The sequence below is a fragment of the Ambystoma mexicanum genome, chromosome 7q (genome assembly GCF_040938575.1).
Source record: "Ambystoma mexicanum isolate Mex_15411 chromosome 7q, UKY_AmexF1_1, whole genome shotgun sequence".
Taxonomy (NCBI): Eukaryota; Metazoa; Chordata; class Amphibia; order Caudata; family Ambystomatidae; genus Ambystoma; species Ambystoma mexicanum.
The window spans coordinates 787,983,044-788,003,485 of record NC_090941.1 but is presented as its reverse complement, the minus strand read 5'-3'; the positions used below and the strand labels follow the sequence as shown (position 1 = coordinate 788,003,485).

General features: G+C 51.8%; 1 protein-coding gene across 3 annotated transcripts in view; it reads left to right on the top strand.

Annotated features, from left to right (window-relative positions):
* DYNC2H1 (dynein cytoplasmic 2 heavy chain 1) overlaps positions 1–20,442 on the top strand; it is a 3,314,293-nt gene that overhangs the window by 2,085,923 nt on the left and 1,207,928 nt on the right. For all 3 annotated transcript variants that reach the window (XM_069639013.1, XM_069639012.1, XM_069639011.1), the window contains exon 57: positions 19,800–19,960. In XM_069639013.1, coding sequence (XP_069495114.1) covers positions 19,800–19,960 — 161 coding nt within the window. The remainder of the gene's footprint in view (positions 1–19,799; positions 19,961–20,442) is intronic.

Here is a 20,442-nt window from a genome sequence, read left to right as displayed (position 1 = left end):
GAACCTATTCTAATAGATGGGGAGCCCGAATTCGAAGTGAAGAACATTTTAGACTCAAAAATGTTTAGGTCAAAACTGTTCTACCTAATTGATTGGAAGGGGTACGGGCCTCAGGAGAGGTCGTGGGAACCCAGCGACCATGTGCATGCACCTCGATTAGTCAGGAAATTCCACCGACTCTTCCCAGACAAACCAAAACCCCCGGAGGGAACAACCTTGGCAGGGGCCTTGGGGGGGGGAGTGCTGTCATGATGCCCGCTCCCAGTCCCCAAGGAAGGACCCAGCAACCCCATATAGGGGCCCTTTGGACAGTGTTCTGGTGCCTATGGCGCCAGGCTCATAAAAGACATCAGTCCTGGTGCCCTAGGCGCCAGGCTCATTATGGGAATGCTTGGGTGCACTTACCTGATGCAGACCATGTTGCAGGATCCCGACCTCTTGAGGCCTGAAAGGAACTACTTTACCTGTGGGACTAATTTACCATCCGGGCGTGGTCGGGGAAGGATACATACCTGATTGGAGGAAGGATACATACCTGGAACTTCTTCCAAGGCTATTTAAACCCCACCCGAACAGCCACACGTGCTTCGCGTTGTTCTGTATCTAGCAGCTGGACGCTCACCGTGTCTGCTCCTGCATCCTGACTTCTGCCACGCCTGCCAGCATCCTGGATCACCTGCAAAGGAAGAGAAGAAGAGAACAGAAGAAGGAAAAGTCCTTACCTGCTAAATTCGCATCCCGGAGACATCTCGCCGACAATCCTGAAAAGGAAGACTTTAATTTAAAAGCTCATTGCGTCGATCGCTGCAGCGCCGCATTCCACTCACCTTTACAGGGCGCATCCATGTTCAGCAGTGATCATCCGGATTCGCAGTCACGCCCCAGCGCCTAGGGAGAAAAAGACCAGAACAAAAGGTGAGAGAGAGAAGGGAATAAGGAAAGCTAAATCTCCATGTTAAGACTTACCTGTTGATTCATTCCCTCTTCATTTCGGGTCCGCGCCGCATCCTGGCATTTCTGGACCCCGGCCCCTAAGGGGAAAAAGAGACATCAGCGTTGATGAGCGAATGAAAAGACATTACCAAAAAACGCTCATTAAAGAGTTACCTGATTTCTACAAGGATTTCACCTCTCATCTCGGGTCGGTGCCTGTTCCCCGGCATTCCGTACCCCGGCCCCTATGGGGAAAAAGACACTAGCATTAGTACATTAATGCATGGACACAAGGGGAACCTCTTATCAAAAAACTTACCTGGAAGCCAAGCAAGTTTGGTTCTCACCAATCCAAAAATCCAGTGAAGTAACTGGATACCAACGCGCCCCTGCATCAGAAGCAGGATGGAGAGCTTGTCCTTTCAGACCCTAAGGTGAGACGCTACGAGAAATCAAGGAGGGTGAGAGGGGAAAGTGGGAGGCCGATTGCATTACCCCGCAGACAGTTAATCCCCTATTTTCGCCTACAGAAGGATACTTCTGCGAGCCAGACAAGCCAGATTTGGGGGCCCGGTCCAGTTCGTCTTCCTAACCCTGCGCATCACCTTAGAAGAGGTCACAGCAGCGCGAACCAGGCCAGCGCCTCCGTGGGAGTCAGGTGAGCGTAACAAAGAGGTTCATTAACGGTGGAATAGACTTATAGGAAGCTAAGCAAATCGTCTGCATATAAAGCTAGTTTATGACATTGTCCCACATATTCGAACCCTAATATCTCAGGGTGAAGTCTAATTTGCTGGCCCAAGGGTTCTAAAGGTAAAGCAAATACTAATGGGGAGAGGGGACACCCTTGCCTCGTCCCCTTGCCCAAGGTAATCTGCGACGTCCAACGTGCATTCACCTGAACTTTTGTTGAAGGGAATTGGAAATTTGATAATATTAATTTTGAGAAATTAGGACCAAACCCATATCCATCTAAAACCAGCCTCAGATAATCCCAGGACATGCTGTCAAAAGCCCTATGGGCATCGAAAGATAGAAAGGCTAATCTCCCTGGGATCGTCGGGCCAGGGTAATCAAATTTATCACCCGCCGGATGTTATCTTGCGCTGAGCGATTATCAATCAGAGTCGGGAGTATCTCGCTCAGCCTTCCTGCTATAATCCTACTTAATAGCTTTGCGTCCGTATTTAATAACGCAATCGGACGATAGGATATACATTCTGTCAGGTCTTTCCCCGGCTTCAATATCAAGGTGGTTGCAGATTCTGCCATGGATTTAGATACAGAGCCCACAGCCCAAATAGCATTAAATAATTTAGTCAAGTAAGGTGCCAAAATAGTGCCAAAGGTCTTATAGAACCTGTTTGTGAGACCGTCTAGGCCTGGGGCCTTCCCAGTCGGAAAGGAACGGATCGCAAGCTCCATTTCCTTAAGTGTGATAGGTTCCTCTAAGCGATCCAGGGCTTCCCGGGTCACCTGGGGCAGCTGTGCTTCCTGTACGAATTCCTGGGCTAATTTCCGGTCCGTCTAGAATGGAGCCGAGTGCTCCCTAAAAAAACTTTCTATAATTTGAAGTTTCCCCCCCTCGATTTCCCATTATTATCTTTCAGAGAGTCAATGTGATTTCGCCCTGCCTGCCTGCCTTTTCAGCTTGGCTGCTAATAGCTGATTGGCCTTATTCCCTTTTGAATAATAATATTGCTTGGTTCTCATAATACCATATGCCGCCTGACTCATGTGATGGGCTTTGCGTGCCATTCGCACATCCCTAAGCAGACACCGGGTACATCTCCTTTTGTACAGCTCCTCCTTCTCTCACAGTACCTCTTCCAACTGAACCTGCACCTGTGTCCTCACTTCCCGCCTAACCACTGTTTGTGCTGTAAACATGCCCCCTAATTATCGCCTTCGCAGCATCCCAAACCGTGAGATAATCCATCTCCCCTGTATCATTTTCAGCAAAGTAACGAACTATGGCTTCAGAGACATTTTCTCGAAACTGCGAGTCACTTAACAACAGTTAATTCATACCCCATGGTCTCGTAGAAGGCGGGGTCGCCTGAAAAGGGATACTTGTTAAAGAAACTGGGGCATGATCAGACAAAGCTTGCGGGAGGATTTCTACATCTATTAACTGGGGAACCAATTTGTCTGAAATGAGGAACATATCCAATCTAGAAAAGCCCCCATGTGCCGCAGAACAAAGTATAATCCTGCTCCTCCTGATGAGAGAATCACCACGCCTCAATAAGTGAGTGTTCGCGGAACAGGGAAGTGAGAGCTAGAAAGTTCTTATCTGCAGCAGAGGGGGGCAGGGTCTTGTCAACTTAAAGGGTTAACCACAGTGTTAAAATCTCCGCTATCAGGGGCGTTGTTGCGCGCAACGAAAATGGCCGCCTAGGTGGAGAGCTCCGGCTCGTACAAAATCCTTTTTTATAAAATATCCTGCCAGAACCAACGCTGATACCTGCAAACTTCAAAATATCGTGGCGGAAGGCGCAAGGTGTAAACCCTGAAAAAACGAGACGCCCAGGTTGCCTAACAATGCAGAAATCCGTGTCAGACCCTGCAGCGGGGCCGCTCAAGAGTTCCACGCGCTTTCTACTTTCTACTCTGGCCCGGGGACTTGAGGACAACACAAGGGCCGAGTGGGGGAGGGGCGCCTGGGCCGGACCAGAGCACCGCAGATCGGCTGTGACGAACTTGCTGCCACCCTCTCCCCTGAGGGAACACCTACGACTGCCGGCCCCACTCGTGAGGGAGAGGCTCTGCGAGCTGCGGCAGATACCTTCACGACCCGGATCCTGCCCGAATACTGCATTGGCAGCTGAGGGGGCTGCCCAAAGACACAGACTGGCGACGACGCTCTGCGCCTGCTGCCAACGGGTCCGCATACACGGCGATCTCTCTGGAATCCGGCATCGTCTTCCTGGGCAATCTACACGCGATCGGACCCGTGGATCCAACCGGTAGGAGAGGAGCAGAGGCAACACCAGCAAGTGAGTGTAACACAGTGCGAGTGCGCCCGACTGTGACATCCTGGTGCAGGCCTGCGCTGCGACTGCAGTGGGGAGCGACTGGGCGGCTGGTGCCTTCGGGGTAACAAGATCCCGTCACACCACTGGAGGAGGGGAGGACATATAACTACATTGCTCGGATACGGCCACGAGGGCTAGGTGCAGTACCTTGCCTGCGCTGCACGGCCACCTCGGGGGAGTGGAATTGGTGGCACCGTACGGGCTGGTGGCTAGGCAACACACATTGCGGCCTTCACCTGTGGCCCTCTGGAGGTAGTGAGAGACCCGTCGCAGCATACCACAATCAAGTACTGCTCATTGAAACGAGCTGGGAGCTATATCTGACCTGTAATGCATCCAGCGCCACGACAGGGGCGACGGCATTGCCCTCTTACCATACATCTAACTCTCTTACTGGGTACTAAGGCACTAGACTCCTATACGTGGGAGAGCACAGTCCACCCCGAAGTGGTAACTGACACACATGGGCCGCACCGAGAAGAAAGGTGCAGGAGGGAAAAAAAACGGCCCAATGTACTCCTTCGCCAGCTCCCAGCCACACGGGGTGACTGGAGGACTATCACAGACATCTGATAACCTTGAGACAGATCCTATAGACCGCCTGGCTACGGTGGTGCAGAATGGATTCATGTCGGTCAACGTCAAGCTGGACGACATAGTGGCAACAATTGGATCCTTGAAAGCGCGAGTGGAAAAAGAGATTCTCCCGCATGGGGTCTGGCATGGATTCACATGCTCATGAATATTCCCCGTCGTCAGGCTGGGAATCCTCGGTAAAGAAAAAATCAGTATCAGTTTCGTTTCTGATCTGTCTTTCTTATTAGTAACCAATCACTGATCTCTGGGTCATACTGCCCCCAGCCAATGGCTGCCCTCTCCCTAAGCCCCGCCTCTGGTAGCCATCCTCAGATTTCTACCGCACGCTCAAGTGTTGGGAGCCCTCGTGTTTAGCTCTCGAGTTTTTTACTGCGTTTTCACACTTTTTCAGGAGATTTTCTAATTTTTTCGGTTTAATCGAGCCTCAAGCTCCACCGTTTCTACTTCCGATAACGGAGACCCATTTCGGAATTCTTCTCCGCCCTTCAAGGGTGAGGTTTCCGTTGAGTTTACACTTCTTGGAGGATTCCGGAAGATCTGCAGCCTACCTCAACGGACATGGCCCAGGACAAGGGAAGCTCGACGCCCGGATCCAAGCTGTTCAGGAACTGCCCTGGATGCGGATTATATAATGTTTTAAAGGAGGACGAGCATTTGCGATGTCTCTACTGCCTTCATGAGGACAAGACGCACGTGGAGAAAGACTGTGCGTTTTGCAAGAACCTTTCGGAACGGACCAAACAAGATCGTCATTCCCACCTCGCCATCTGGCTGGAGAAGGGCAGAGCAGGTGAAAAGGCGAAGAAGAAGTCTGAGCGGGCTTCTAAATCCTGCTAGGGTGCCCCGGCTTCAGGGGCCCAACAGAAGGCCAAGCACCGCGAGTCCGCGGGCACCGGGAGCGCCGAAAGGTCGGGCTCTTCGGTTGCCAAGCAGGGCGCTACTTCCTCGGCACGTTCGGCCACGAGCCAGCTCTCTGGTTCGGGGAAGAGGACGTCCGAGAACCCGGGTAGGCCGCTGGAGCGGACCCGGTCAATCTCGAAGGGGGAGCAAGGCGCTGACCCTCCCCCCAAGGCGAAGGCCCAGGACGCACCTAAGGTGGTGAGGGCTTTGATCCACCCGGCTAAGGCCTCTACCGAAGTGGTCGCTGCGACCCTGGCGGGGCCGGCTGAGACTACGCCAGTGGAAACGGCCTCTGGGCCCAGAGTATCCCTGCCACCGCGGAGGGAATCCTCTTTCCAACCCATCGCTAAGACCCTCGTGAAGCCCCCGGCTGAAAAAGAGGGGGGGCCCGGTGGCCATTACAGACTCGGAATCATCCTCTGAGGAGGAACTGGTGGAAACCGAGAAGGGCCTCAACGAAAGGTCCATAGGCCTCAACGAGAGGTTCATAAGCCTCAACGAGAGGTTCGAGAAGGTTCGATCCCAGGGGACTGTTCCCGCTGACGTGATTGAAGATAGCAACGATGACGATGAACAGGGCCCAGTGGAGCGGCCATCCCGTCCGTTGCAGCCATTGCCAGAGCCCCAGGTTAGCTCGGCGGCCATTTTGTTGGCAATCCAATCCTTATGTACCAAGATAAGGACGAGATTACCATGCACCCCGACGGAGGAGCCAGAACCAGGCCCGTCGGGAAGCCCTCCGAACAAGCGGAGGAGAGTCCACCCCGCTTCGCCCTTCGTACCTGCGAGGCCGGTGGACCCCTCATCCCCCTCGCCGGACCCTAGAGAGGATACGGCGACGGATACAGCGACGGGGACGGACGATGATGGCGGCGATGACACGGCGGACATCCCGTTGTCACCCCCCCTCCGCGCGTCTCCAGCCAACGAGGTTGGCTCTTTCCACGCCATGATAACCAGGGCATCCAAGCTCTTCCAGCTCTACCCTGAAGAACAGAAAAAGGAGGAGTTTCTGTACCAACGACGAGAGGCCAAGAGGAAGACGGTCCTCGCAGTGCCTTTACTCGACGACATCTGGGACGAGGGGCTTGCTGTCCTCAAGAACCCTTCCACGACACCTGCCAAGAGGGACAGGTACAAGAAGTACCGAGTCCCCGATGCCACCCCCTTGTGCCTCGGGGATCAGCCCACGCCGGACTCGGTCATCTCGGCAACGGCTAAGAAGAAGGCAGCGGGTGCGGCGGCTTCAACTTCCACTTCCCCGCCGGACAGCGAGGGCAAGAAGTTGGACTCTATGGGGCGACGAGTCATTTTGTCGGTTGCAACGACGATTAAGGCGGCCAATGCCTTAGAGATTGTAGCCTGCTACGACAGGGAGCTCTAGTTCAAGATAGCTCCTCTGCTAGACTTCCTGCCTGATGACAAAAGGGCGGAGGCCCTAGAAATTCTGCAGGAAGGCGAGGTGCTGTCGGATCATGCCATAACGGTGGCAACGGACATTGCCGATACCGGATTTCGCCATCTGGGCAACGGAGTTTGCCTCCGACGACGAGGCTGGCTCAAGGCGACAGACTTTCGCCAGGACGTCCAGACCAGAGTGTTGGACATGCCGTTCGATGGCAACAACCTTTTTGGTAAAGCGGTGGACGAGTCTCTACAGGCCATCAAGACCGTCTCGGAGACGGCCCGGGCCCTTGGGGTGCTTCAACAGCGACGGCCCTTTCGGAGCTCCGAAGGCAGACAGGGTGCCTCCAAAGGATCCAGCGGTGGCTCCTCCACTTACCGCCAGGCGGCCCGCTCCTCTTCCCAGGAGGCCTACAGAGGTCACGACAAGCACGGGGGATCCCGCCGTCGTCGCCAAGGAGGCCAAGGCGGCAAGGCCGCCTCCCAGCAAGACTGACCCGGCCGGGTTGTCGGGCCCACACCGAAGCACCCTGGTGGAAGGCCGGCTGACGAAGTTCGTTAGAGTGTGGGAGTCCATCTCCACTGATCATTGGGTGCTGGACACCCTGGCCAACGGGCCCTCGCTGGAATTCCAAAAGAAGTGCCCTCGCATTCCTCCCATGGCCAGGAAGGAGAATCGCGTCCCTCAACTGCTGTTGGAGGTAAAGGCGATGCTCAAGAAAGGTGCCATCAAGCTCGTCCCCAGGAGGCTCCGGAGTGTACTTAAGGTACTTCCTCTTCAGAAAGAAGACAGGTGGTTGGCGCCCCATCCTGGACCTGCGTCGGTTAAACAAATACATCAAGGCGCAGAAATTCTGGATGGTCACCCTCCATCACGTGCTGGGACAGCTGGAGGAAGGCGACTTCCTATCGTCGTTGGACCTGGAGGATGCTTACTTCCACATCCCCATTCTAAAAAGGCACAGGAAGTTCCTCAGGTTCGTGGTTCAGGGACGCCACTACCAATTCAGAGCCCTACCGTTCAGATTAAAGTCGGCACCCAGGGTTTTCACCAAGTGCCTGGCACCAGTACCCCTACCTGGACGACTGGCTAATCCGGGCAAGGACAAGGGAACTCGCCGTCAAACATACGGCGAGGACCGTCCGGTTACTCACGGAATTTAGGTTCGCCATCAACTACCCCAAATCCCACCTGGTTCCATCGCAAGTAGCGCTGTTTCTGGGAGCGAAGCTCGATACAGTGGGGCATTTGGCCTTCCATTCAGAGGAGAGGACCAAAACCATCCTGGGCAAGGTGCGGCGCCTGTTAGCCACGGACTTGGCCAGGGTGAGGTCCATCAAGTCCCTTCTCGGGATGATGTCCTCATGCATCTACCTTGTACCACTTTGCAGACTTCGGATGCGTCCTATGGTGGGGCACCCGTGCTCACCTCACTACAGGCACTGACTTTTAAACGCCGGCGTTTCAGGAGACGGTGACAACGGACGCCTCTATGGAGGGTTGGGGGGCCCACACCGGAGATCTCCACGCAAGAGGCCTTTGGCTCCCGGAGGAGAGGTCTCTCCACATCAACATCCTGGAGCTCCGAGCAGTGTTCTGGGCGCTCAAGTCGTTCCTTCCGTCCCTCAAGGACAAAGTGGTGAGGATCTTCACCGACAACACCACCACGATGTTCTACATAAGGAAGCAGGAGGGCACCAGATCCCCAGCCCTATCCAAGGAGGCCCAGGATCTGTGGCACTGGGCCGTCGCCCAGGGGCTGTTTCTGGTTCCCTGCCACTTGCCAGGAATAAAAAACACCATCGCCGACTCACTCAGCAGGGAGCTGCGCTCCTGCCATGAGTGGGAACTGCACCAGGATCAAGTGGATCGGCTCTTCCAACGATGGGGCAAACCCCAGATCGACCTGTTCGTGACGGCGACAAACTCCAAGTGCCAGAGGTTCACCAGCAAGTTCCCACAGCCGAGGAGCATGGGCGAAGCTTTCTCGTTCCCCTGGGACGGCCTGTTTCTATACGCGTTCCCTCCGTTGCCGTTGCTGCTCCGCCTCATCAACCAGCTCAAGAAGTCCAGGTGCAGGATGATCCTCGTCGCACCGGCGTGGCCGAGGCAGATCTGGTTCCCGGACCTTCTGGACTTGTCAACGTCCCCACCAGTCAAGCTGCCGGCAGACGCAGATCCTCTCTCCAGAGAAGGAGGTGCCATTCTCCATCACGACCCACAGTCGCTGAACTTGCAGGCCTGCCTCCTGCGGCATTAGAGTTTGGAGGGTGCGATATACCGGCTGATTGCAGAGAGGTTCTTGCAAAGGCCAGGGCGTCCTCAACTCTCAAGTGTTACGGTCATAAATGGAAGAAGTTCTCTGTCTGGTGCCGTGCACAGAAGATTAACTCTCTGCGGATTACGGCCCCTCAAGTACTGCCGTACCTACTGTCGCTGGCCAAAGCTGGACTGGCTCACGCCTCCATCAAAATACATCTGGCTGTCATCTCCCGATATACCAGGACTACGGGACAGGCGTCCTTGTGGTCTCATCGCCTGGTGAAGGAATTTATGAAGGGACTATTCCGATCGTTCCCGCCAGTGAAGGCTCCTGCCCCGGCGTGGGAGCTTAATGTGGTGCTGACCAGGCTCATGGGGGCCCCATTCGAGCCTATGCATTCGGCGCCTTTGAAGTTCCTGTCATGGAAGACAGCGTTCCTCATGGCCATCACCTCCGCACGACGAGTGGGAGAGATCCAGGCCCCATCTTGCAAGCCTCCATACTTGACTTTTCATGACACAAGGGTGGTGCTGAGGACGCACCCCTCCTTCATGCCCAAGGTGCCGTCGGACTTCCACCTCATTGAGCCCTTGGTGTTACCAGTTTTCTTCTCGTCGCCTTCGACGCCGACCGAAAGGACTTTGCACTCGCTGGATGTAGCTAGAGCGCTGAAGTTCTACGTGGACCGCACAAAGAATTTTCGGAAGACGTCACAGCTGTTTGTGAACTTTGGAGCTGTGAATCAAGGGAAGGCTCTCTCGAAGACTTCCATTTCCAGATGGCTCTCCGGCTGCATCATGCACTGTCACCGGTTGGCAAACCGACCGCTGCCGGGCCGCCCGAGAGCCCATTTGACCACAGCGATCGCTGCTACCACGGCGTTCCTGTCTGGTGTGCCCCTGCTGGACATCTGCAGGGCTGCTACGTGGAGGTCGACGCACACCTTCACAAGATTCTACTGCGTCGATCGGGACTCCAGGGAGGAGTCCAGGGTCGGCCAACCAGTGCTGCGCAACCTGTTCGCCTAAGGTGAGCCTGGTGAGGAGGTAAGAATTGCTTAATGTTGAGTTTTGGATGTAATGCTTAATGTTGAGCCTTTGCCACCTCCCGTGGTTGTGCATGTGTGTAGTGCTATGTATTCTTTTATTCATGAGCATGTGAATCCATGCCAGACCCCTTGCTGGAGAAGGAACAAGTTACATACCTGTAACTGTTGTTCTCCAGCATGGGTCTGGCATGGATTCACATGCTCATGAATATTCCCCGTCGTGAACATAATGCCCAAATGGGGAAAGACACGTTATTATACAAACTATTCGTCTCAATCTAGAGGAGTTATCATTTTTATACACCCCTCATTGAGGTTCCGGGACCCAAGGTAGACGCGCAGGGAAGGTATGTGCTGGTATGGGGGGGGGAGATAGCTGGCAAACAAATAACATTGGTTAATACATATGGCCCCAATATTGACGACCCAGACTTTTACTTAAATATATTTGAAACCCTCAATAACAACGATGCATCATCCATAATATGGGGGGGACTTCAATATGGCCCTTGACCCGTTGACAGATAGATCCAGCACGAAAATGAGGACACCAACCAGAAAGGCACTAACATTAGGTCAACTAATAGCACAAATGACATTGATAGATGCATGGCGCACATTACACCCAGATGCTAGACGATACACCTATTACTCATCCGTCCATGATGGCGAATCACGTATAGACTATTTCTTTGTGTCGCAGGTCCTGTCTGAGACATTGCATAGCTGCAAAATCATGCCCTGTACACTGTCTGATCACTCCCCTGTAATACTGGAGCTCAGGCTGAGAGACGTTCCCAGGCCTGCTAGGAGATGGAGAATGCCGGGTGGGATACTTGGTGACCCATGCTTAGTGGAGGCGCTACGGGAGGAAATAACTGAGTTTTTTACTAATAATATTAGGACGGTGGCACGGGTCTCCACAGTATGGAAACCTTCAAGGTCTGGGCTAGGGGGGCACTTATCTCAAAATCCACGGGCCTCTTGAGGGGTGTAAGAAGAGAGCTTGAAGGAGTGGAAAACACCTCAAATAGCCTTGAGGATACCTATAGCCGCACACATGATAGGTCCACTCTGGCCGAGATTCACAAGTCCATTAAAGATTTTGACGATCTAGCTGCCAGAGAAATACGATACATGGCAGCCCCGGCCAGGGTACGTAGATATGGCGAGGGTAATAAGGCAGGTAGAACATTGGCTAACAATGATTTAAAAAGAGCCTTTACATAGTCGGGGAGGTCCTGATCAGGGATTTGTCTTGGGATGCCACGCAGACGAATATTGTTCCTTCTTGAGCGGTTTTCTAAGCCAGCTTGCTTGGCTCCCAATTCATCCAGCCGCTCCTCAATGATCCTGACTCTCCCTGCAAGCTCCTCGTTCCCATCTGTTTGCTCACATGCCAAATTCCCTAGATCATTGACTCTGGCCTCCAGCCCTGATATGTGAGAGTCCAAGTCAGCAATGGAGCGGGCTAGAGAGTCTTTAGATGATTTTATTTCCAGCTTTATCTCCTGGGTGATATCCCGTTTAAGAGTTTTTAACATTTCCTCAAAGCGCAGCATGGATAAAGAGGACTCCGGGGAGGAGCCACCCCCTGCGTGGCATGGACATCTGCTTTGGTAGTCTGCATCTTTTGTGTAGCTGACGCAGAAGGAGCCAGATACGCTGTAATTTCACTCCCCTTGTGTTTCTGACCAGATCTGGGTATTATCAGGGAAGACAAATGGGAAATTATCTCACTGCGGCCTTCCAGAGCCCGCAGAGCATAGTCCCCTCAGTGAAGCATTCAACAATGCCCACCTAAGTGCAGAAGTAGAATGTCTTTCCGAAGCCAGCAACAAGCGCAAGACCAGGAATGGCAACCTCCAAGATTGGGACAGCTCACAGGAGTGACCAGGAACACCTGTCACCTTGTCGCTGCTATACCAGCCTCCAGTTCATGCAGGTGAGTGATTCAGTGAAGCATGGGAAGACAGCCCTTAAGGTATCAGTCCCTTTCACATGCTGCCGCCAGCTTCTCAACTAATGTGTACCTCAACAGAGCACAGCAGCCCCAACATCTCCTCCCCAAGACTAGCCGAATCGCCCCTGCAGGCGTTCCACTTGCACCGCTAGTTTCTTCCAAGAAGAGCGAGGCCGCGAGCTCTGCTCCAACGAGGCCTTGCACATCCCGCACGGCCTCTCACTATTGCCGCCTCAAGCGCTGTCATCGGGGTAAGTATGCTCCAGGGGGGCAGGGGAGGGTCCGGCACCTGCAAATTTTCCCAATAGCTTCCAGCCAGAGAACCCCCTCCCCGCCCCCTTACTGCCTCCAATTATCTTTCATAGTGGAGCCGTTTGCAGGGGCCCCCTTTCCTGCAGGACCAGATGCCTCTCCACTGCAGGCGCTCCACCTGCGCAGCAATTTTCACCTGCCCCCAGGCTGAGTGAGGGGAGGTGCTCCGTTCCAGTGCCAGTGAGGCCACACTCCTCGCATGGCCGTACACCGCCTACCAGTACGCTCCCTGGAGGGGGGGTTCCGGCGACCGCTAATGCTCCCAATCCAATGCAGATCAGGGAGCCCACCCCCCTCAGCCCCTCACCTCTGCCGATCGATGTTCTCTCTGCCACCTCCAGGTGCCAGCCACCACGTCTCCTGCACCACGTTGTCTCCAGCATCAGAAAGACACCGGCGCTACCAGCAGTCCACCGGAAGGTCTCCGATCCCTCTGCCTCACCCGCTCCAACAGACTTCAGCCTCGGGTGTCATCTCGTTGTGTCAAGCCTTGGCGCCGGTCCAATCACTAAGTTCGCTGGACCCGGACACCAAGGCGCGAAGAGACCAACGGTCTGCCCGCCATCTTGTGACACTGCTGCGCTGACACTTCTCAGACCTTCGGGTGTCGGGCTCCTCCAGCAACTCACAGAATCACAGCGAAATCAGCTCCTCAAGCCCGGGGGACCCTCTGCCAACATTTCTTCCACAAGGTATAGTCTTTAAGGCATTTAAAGTAGCCTGACAAGGCGCCCTTCCACGAAGCCTACAGCAGACACGTCCGCATTGGCACTCTGCCTAGCCACGACCCTCGCCTCTCCATTTTTTAGCGAGAGCAGACCGTTTCTCTATTGTGAGGTGCGTCTCCTGCAAGAGTGCAATGTCAATTTTCTGATGCCCTAGGTAAGTCATAATCCTGTTACGTTTAACTGCTGAGGCCTCTAATGTTCCAGGATACTATTGTAAGTTCCCCCCATCACATTGAACAATTCTGACATGCACCAGCAATCTGTTATTCAAGTTCAGCATATTCAGTGTGGATCCATATGCTAACCCCCTTCTAACTACCCCAACTCCCTTGCCCATCCCCCCCAACAATTACCCAGCTCAATCTCTTGTGCTCAGGCCTCCCCACTTCTCGTCTCCATTCCAGGGGCATGTGCTGGTGCGTAAGGCACAGTAGGCAGATACGTAACCACTAGTATCCGAGCTAACAATGCAGTCTTAGATGTAGGACGCCCCTGCGTAGTGCGATCTTAAGTAAGCACCACGTTACTGAATTTTGCAACTTTTGTTTCCTGAGATTTGTGATTACAGGCCTCTGCCGCCTTGTAATTGTCGTGGTCTTCTGCATACGATTACTCCTGGCTACTCGGATTGGCCTCTGCTCTGGTTGAAGAATTCTGAAGGTCCATCCCTTTGTATGCATCTTCGGGGTTCTCAAAGAAGATGGCACGGCCTTTGTGAATCACTTTTAGTTGAGCTGGCTACAATAGCATGTAGTTCAGATTAGCTGCTCGTAGTCTTCTCTTGACCACTATATAGTTCATTGTTGCTTCTGTACCTGCAGGGTGTAATCTGGATATGCAGTTATTGTGGCAGACGCTTATTGGATCGTCCCAACTTTGCGAAAGTGTTTGAGGATCTTTTCCCTATCACAGTAGTAGTTCAGGATCCGGGCTATTATCGACCTCGGCGGGGCTCCTGGCGTTGGTTTCCTCACCAGCTGCCTATGCGCCCTTTCTACCGTGAAGCCTTGTGAGGGCACCTGGCCCGATTTCTTGCTGCTGCATGGTCTCTATGTACTCCATCGGATTTGTTCCCTCTTCACCTTCCGGGAGCCCAATAATTCTTACATTATTGCGTCTAGCCCTGCATTCTGCATCCTCGGCTCTTTCCTCAGATTACGAACTTGTTGCAGTACCCTGACCTCTCCCGAGGTGTCTTTAAGGCCACTTGTATTCTCCCCCACAGACTTTTCAAGCGTTCCAGTGCGTTCAGCGAGTGCCCTCACGTCTTGTCTGAGAAAGTTGACATCTAGGCTGATGGCGTCTATTTTAACCTCCAGAGAATCCTTCGGAGATGCTATGGCTGCTAGGATCTGTTGATCTCCTTCAAGGAGTGCCTTCTCTCTTTGAGGTTTTGAGGTTGCTTGGGCAGGGTTCTCCTCTGGGAGCGCAGTATTGATGCAGGCCTCCAAGGTGAGCTGTTTTCCTTTTCTCTTCTGGGGTTTAGATGCCATGGGTTATCGCTGTCTCATGTCTGTACTGTGCTAGTGGTTGTGCTACCCAGGCTTTTCGATTCCGCTGTTTGACGGTCTATTAGTACAGGCAGGTTTTGCTGCTTCCCTATGCTTGTGGCACGTTCTTTACTCCTACTACTGGATTCCTATGATGCGTGGGTCCTGCTGAGGACTCCTTTTTACTCATTTCACTTATGCACTGGCTAATGGATCTGTTTGGGTGGTCGTATTCTTCAGAATTCTGCTGTTTAGTTGTGAGCATTCTTAGGCTTTTATCCAAGTATGTTTTTCTATCTCTTGTAGGGCCTACTAGGTGGACGACCTACACCTACTATTGACAGTAGAGAGCCCCCACTAACACCACGTTAGGTAAATATTCCCCTTGATATGGTGCCGACTTTCATTCATTTGAATCTGCCAAAGCATCTAGCTATTTATGAGCTGACCCTTTGTTATATGTTGTTTTTATTTTGCAGGTGCTATGATACTTTTGTTATGATGACCACTCCAATTGTAAACTAGGCTACGTTGTTTAAAGTTTTCCCTCCTGATGAATGTTCCATACCTTTTCCTTGAGGAACAGAAACATGTCGACAAGTCTCTGGACTCTAAACAGAGATCATAATCTATGACACATTTATCTAAACTGTGTTGGGCACTATACTATTTGTTTTACAAGTACCCTCTGTTTCTCTTTTTTCTGTAACACCATTTGAAACTGGCTATCTAAACCTGCTACATATTCCTCGTTGTTGTTTTATACATTGAAAGCAATATTTTTGTACTGTGAACCAATTTATTTAATTGGATGTTTTAAACTTTACGTTTTATCGTTATTAAAATTTGATACTTACCCTTTTTTTACCCTGACTGTACCCCTCGAGTACTTTAGCATATCCGCTAGGTGATCCTTGTGGCTTCTCTAACCGTATCGGCAATGTCCAAATATTCAGACTTTATCATCTTGCATCTGCCTTGACTTACAGTGTCTGAAGGTGGACCATCTGAAGATAACCCAAAGAACGATACCAAACAACGTCAGTTTTGACGAGCTCCCTCAGAGTTCCATTTCGCATTCATATTGATAAAATCAGGGCAGCAGAGCTGTGCTGGAAACCATCGGGCAAGTGCCGATTAACTCCTCTATTATGGACCATCTGGTATTCAAGGCTGTACTTTTTGACTCTCTTTTTGAAACCCAGGACAGTTTCTCGTAATAAGGTCAGATGGGTGCTGGCGGCTCTGCTCTGGGACCCTATACTCCACACTGGCCACTTGGTTTATCAGGGTAAACAATACATCATAGGTGTCTTGTTTGTAGTCACTCAAACTTCTTATGTGTCACAAGATGCATTGGAGGTAGGCCTGCTTGTTGGTTCACACTATGCAGCAGGGATGGTGTTCAGTTACAGTTTATCTTCCGAGACTTGAAGCACGGTTTCCCCTGCTGTCTGCCCAACCAAGCAACATGCTCTCAGCTCTTGCTTCCACTGCAGTCCGCCTCCTCCTAGCAGCTGGTGGCAGTTCCCCCTATGGTCCGCCCAATTTCACCAGCCAGGATAGTGTTCACTATAATCCGCTCCCTCGGATTAATTGAACTTGTGCTTATACGTGCACTCACGGCGCGGGTATGCGTCCAAACAGGGAGGTTGGATGCCCACTGGGAGTCACGTTTCTAGTCATGCTCCTAATTATACCAGCCTAGTACACGTGTTTTGTTTCTCTTACCGTACACATAGGTGGTGCAATGCCCAGTGCACAAGCAATCGATCGCCCCACTATCCTTCACCAGGTCGCTGCAGCGATCAAACAGAACACCCAATGCGTGGCAGTCTGCGGACCTACAGCAGTGCAGGCCCTGCTAGCAGAACACATCCGACCGGCCCCCGTGGTCCTGCTTGTGTCACGATAGTTTCTCGCATGTCAAAAGCTTGCTGTGCGACCCGCAGGCCCCCTCCAGTTAGCCACATTCAACTTGTATTACTACTGCGCCACCCGTCTGCTTGTCATTTTGTCCTGGGCAATACAGGCTGCAAACATTCCAGCCGAGTTGCACGATCCTAGGCCACTGTACTGCTATCCCTCAGTTTTGCTTCTTGCCGTGCGTGTGTCCTGGAGCTCACAGCGTCCGGCATGCGCTTCTGTTGCAGCCCCCTCTCCGACGACCCTTTGAGTGGGTCCTCTTGTACGCACAATAAGTGCCTTCTGTAGGGGTCCAATTACGAGCCTGCTTGTTCTCTAGAGTTTGTCATTCCTTGTGCTCCATTGGGGTCACGGTGCTCTCAGCTAGTGTATGCGCAGCTTCTCCGGCAAGGGCCACCCTCTTGCTGCATGTGCCAGCGTCTCACGGCATCTCCTCTCGGTTACAATACCACTGAGTCCTTGAGTCCCCATGCAACTTACAGTGCGGTCGGCTGCTTCGGGCACCGTGAAGTTTAACCGGCCAGCGGAGCTTCTCCTAATATTGCCGGCCTGATGCTGTTACACGCGGTCCTCTTCTGTTTGAGACTTGTCATGCTTCTGCCGTCCGGCGCTCAGCAGAGTCTCTTTTGTTCTACGCCGCCATCTTGTTATTTCTTACAAGCCGGGTCCCGGATGTCAGTCGCTTAGTACACTGTTGGTTGGGCTCTTCCAGTCCTCTGTGGTGCCCCCCTAAGCTCACTTGATTCCCACATCCAAGGCTGCGACCCCAGGCACAACAGCTGGCATTAACTCTTCTTTCCAGGAGAAAATCAGTGACGGATCACAGGAGCCAATGGAGTCATGTCTTACAGCATGGCTACCCAGCCACGCCCCCCTTGAGCAGACGGTCTTCTTCTTGATCTCCAGTGTTATGCAATTTTTGAAGGGACTGTGCAACCAATTCCACCCTCCAATGCCAGTTTGTTTTTCAGGCATGGGATTTACATTTACTGTTGACCTATCTTATGGGTGCTCCATTTTAGCCCCTGTCTTCTTGTTTTTTAAGGTTTCTCACGATTAAGGGGATTTTCCTGGTAGCCATCACTTCCACTAGGCGGGTGAGTGAGCTCCAGGTGTTGTCTGTTAAACCTCCCCAGTTGTTTTTTTACCAAGAAAAGGGTGAGAAGTGAGACCCTCCTTCTGCCTGAAGGTGGTCTCAGACGTCCATCTTTCTCAAAAGATCCCTCTTCCAGTCTTTTTTCCTTTGCCTTGGTAGGACGAAGCAGCAGAGCGATTCCATCAGCTGGACCCGGTGCAGGCCCTCAGCTATTACGTCTCTTGGATGAGCAATGGCAGGAATAACAACCTTTTTCTGGGATATGCTCCTTTCAGTTGGGTGGTCACCCTAGAGCTTTCTGATATAGGTGGTGTCCTTGCTCTCCTCCCTCCTCCCGCTGTACATACTACTGATGAGGAATCTGTAAGAGGAAATAATCCATTGGAAGAACAAAAAACTTACCTCTCTGTAATGTAATGTTTTTTCTGATATATATTCCTCTCACAGATTACTCATCTCCCTCCCAACCTGGCCCACATTGCAGATATGATATGATATGATAGGTTATTTATAACGCGCTTAATACCCAGAGATTTCTAAGCGCGGACCCGGGAATCGAACCTGTGTTGCTCCGTGTGGTCCTGCTTCCAAGGCGAACACGTTGCCGCTGAGCTATCCTCCCGATAGCTATCACACCTTTTAATTCTGCAGTCCCTCAGCATCAGAGTGCTAGAGGATAAATGGTGGAAATGAGGTTACTTGGCGCTGCACATCGAAATATACTGGCCCCGACATCATGTCCGGTGTGGGGCCCATGAGGGCATCAAGCGGAACCAGTGCAGAGTCACACTGCGCCCCCCGGTGGTGGAAAGGTTTATGATTAGCAGCTTTGTTGGGAGATAGATATCATAAATGATGAATCCATGGGAGGAAAATCCATCAGAAAGAACATATCGCCGACATTGCTCTTACAAACGGATGGATTAATTAAGCAATAGAACCCGAGCGTCAGGGGCATTACCGACTCAGGTAATGCCCCGAGGCCCATAGGTAAGGCCCCGACGTAAGGACCCAGAGGTAAAGCCCCTGACGCGAGGGTTCTATTTCTATTAGTACCCCGGCCCGCAAAAATTGCATGACCGGGGCACTAAAAGCTGTTTTTTTTGTCCCGAAACGCTGCAGTGTTTCGGGAGAGAAAAAAATAAATAAAAATGGCCGTCACCATGGAAAGGGAAAACAGAGTCCGTTTTCCTTTTCCATGGCGGCCATCGGGAGCGGACGCGCTGGGAACACAAGTGTTCCCAGCGCGTCCGCTCCCGAAAAAGGATCAAAAAGAAGGTAAGTGGGGTTGGGAGGGTGGGTGTGGGATGCGGGAAGAGGGGGAAAAAAAAAGTACCCGCGTCCCCGGCAGGGGACGAGGAAAGACCCCAGCCGTGTGGAGGCACAGAGCGGGGATGGCCCGGCTCCGAGTCTCCACACGGCTGGAGGGGGGCGGGTGAGAGGGAATAAAAAAAAGACTTACCCGAGTCCCGGCAGGGGGCGAAGGCAGCCTCTCAGCCGCGGGGAGGCTCGGAGCGGAGATGGCCCCACTTTGAGCCTCCTCATTGGCTGAGGGGTTGCCACGCCCCCGCCGGGGACAAAGGCCGTGGAATCCCGACAGAGGGATTCCCGGCCGGGTAGGGACCTGGCGAGAGCCAATCAGAATGCGTGTTGCGTTCATATTGTCTCTCGCCGGGTTACTAATAAGGATTAACAAAGATAATAAACTTTGTTTTGGATCTTTTTACTTTGAAAAAATTGTACAAACAATTAAGTCAAATAATAAAAACATTTTTTAAAAAAAAGAACATTACTGAGTGGTAAGTAATTTGTTCATCTTGCTTCTATTTCCTTCACTTTGGTGTATGGGTTTTTGAGTGAATGTCTTACTCGCATGCAGTGCCCCCTTTCCACAACAAAGGTGGAATGCAAAAGCTCATATCTAGTGAGAGGTAAGTGTGTGATAAATGACAAAGCTAAAAGCTGATTAGTTTCTAAATGTCAAGTAGTTAGCATGTCAACATGTTCCAAAGTAAAGTATGTCTTCCTGTCATAGGACAATTATAATCACTGTATGCACAGTGTTATTGTATTACTTGGTAATATGTTCACTTTCTGTAGCCTCTGGTGAATGAAGCAAAGTTAGCTGTTGGGAACATAAAGCCAGAATCTTTGTCCGAAATCCGATCCTTACGTATGCCACCAGATGTAATTCGAGACATACTTGAAGGAGTTCTTCGTTTGATGGGCATATTTGATACATCCTGGGTTAGCATGAAAAGGTAAGTCTATTATTTTGTTGTTTTCTAGTACTGTTATTATGTCGTAAAGGTTTATTTCGTTTTTCAAGGACATAGTGGCTTCATTTTTGTTATATTCTGCAGTTGTTAAAAGGTCTGGACTTACCATAGCACCTCAGTAATTTAGCAGTGGTATCTTCTGAAGTGGTGAAAGCCCAATAATTGCTGAAGAATGTCACTTATTTTCCATAGTCCTGGAAGTAATGGCTTTATTTTTGTTATATTCTGCAATTGTTAAAAGGTCTGGGCTGACTATAGCATTGCAGTAATTTCTATACTTGAATGTAGTCCCAGAATTAAGATTGCAACGGAAATGAAGGTCGGACACGAAGTTGTCATTTTTCTTGGTTATAGGCTTATTAATGATCCTGCCTTCTCTCATTAACTTCTCTCTCTCTCCTCTCTCTCCTCTCTCTCTCCTCTCTCTGACTGTTGTACCATGCCCCTGTACACCACCTCAGGGG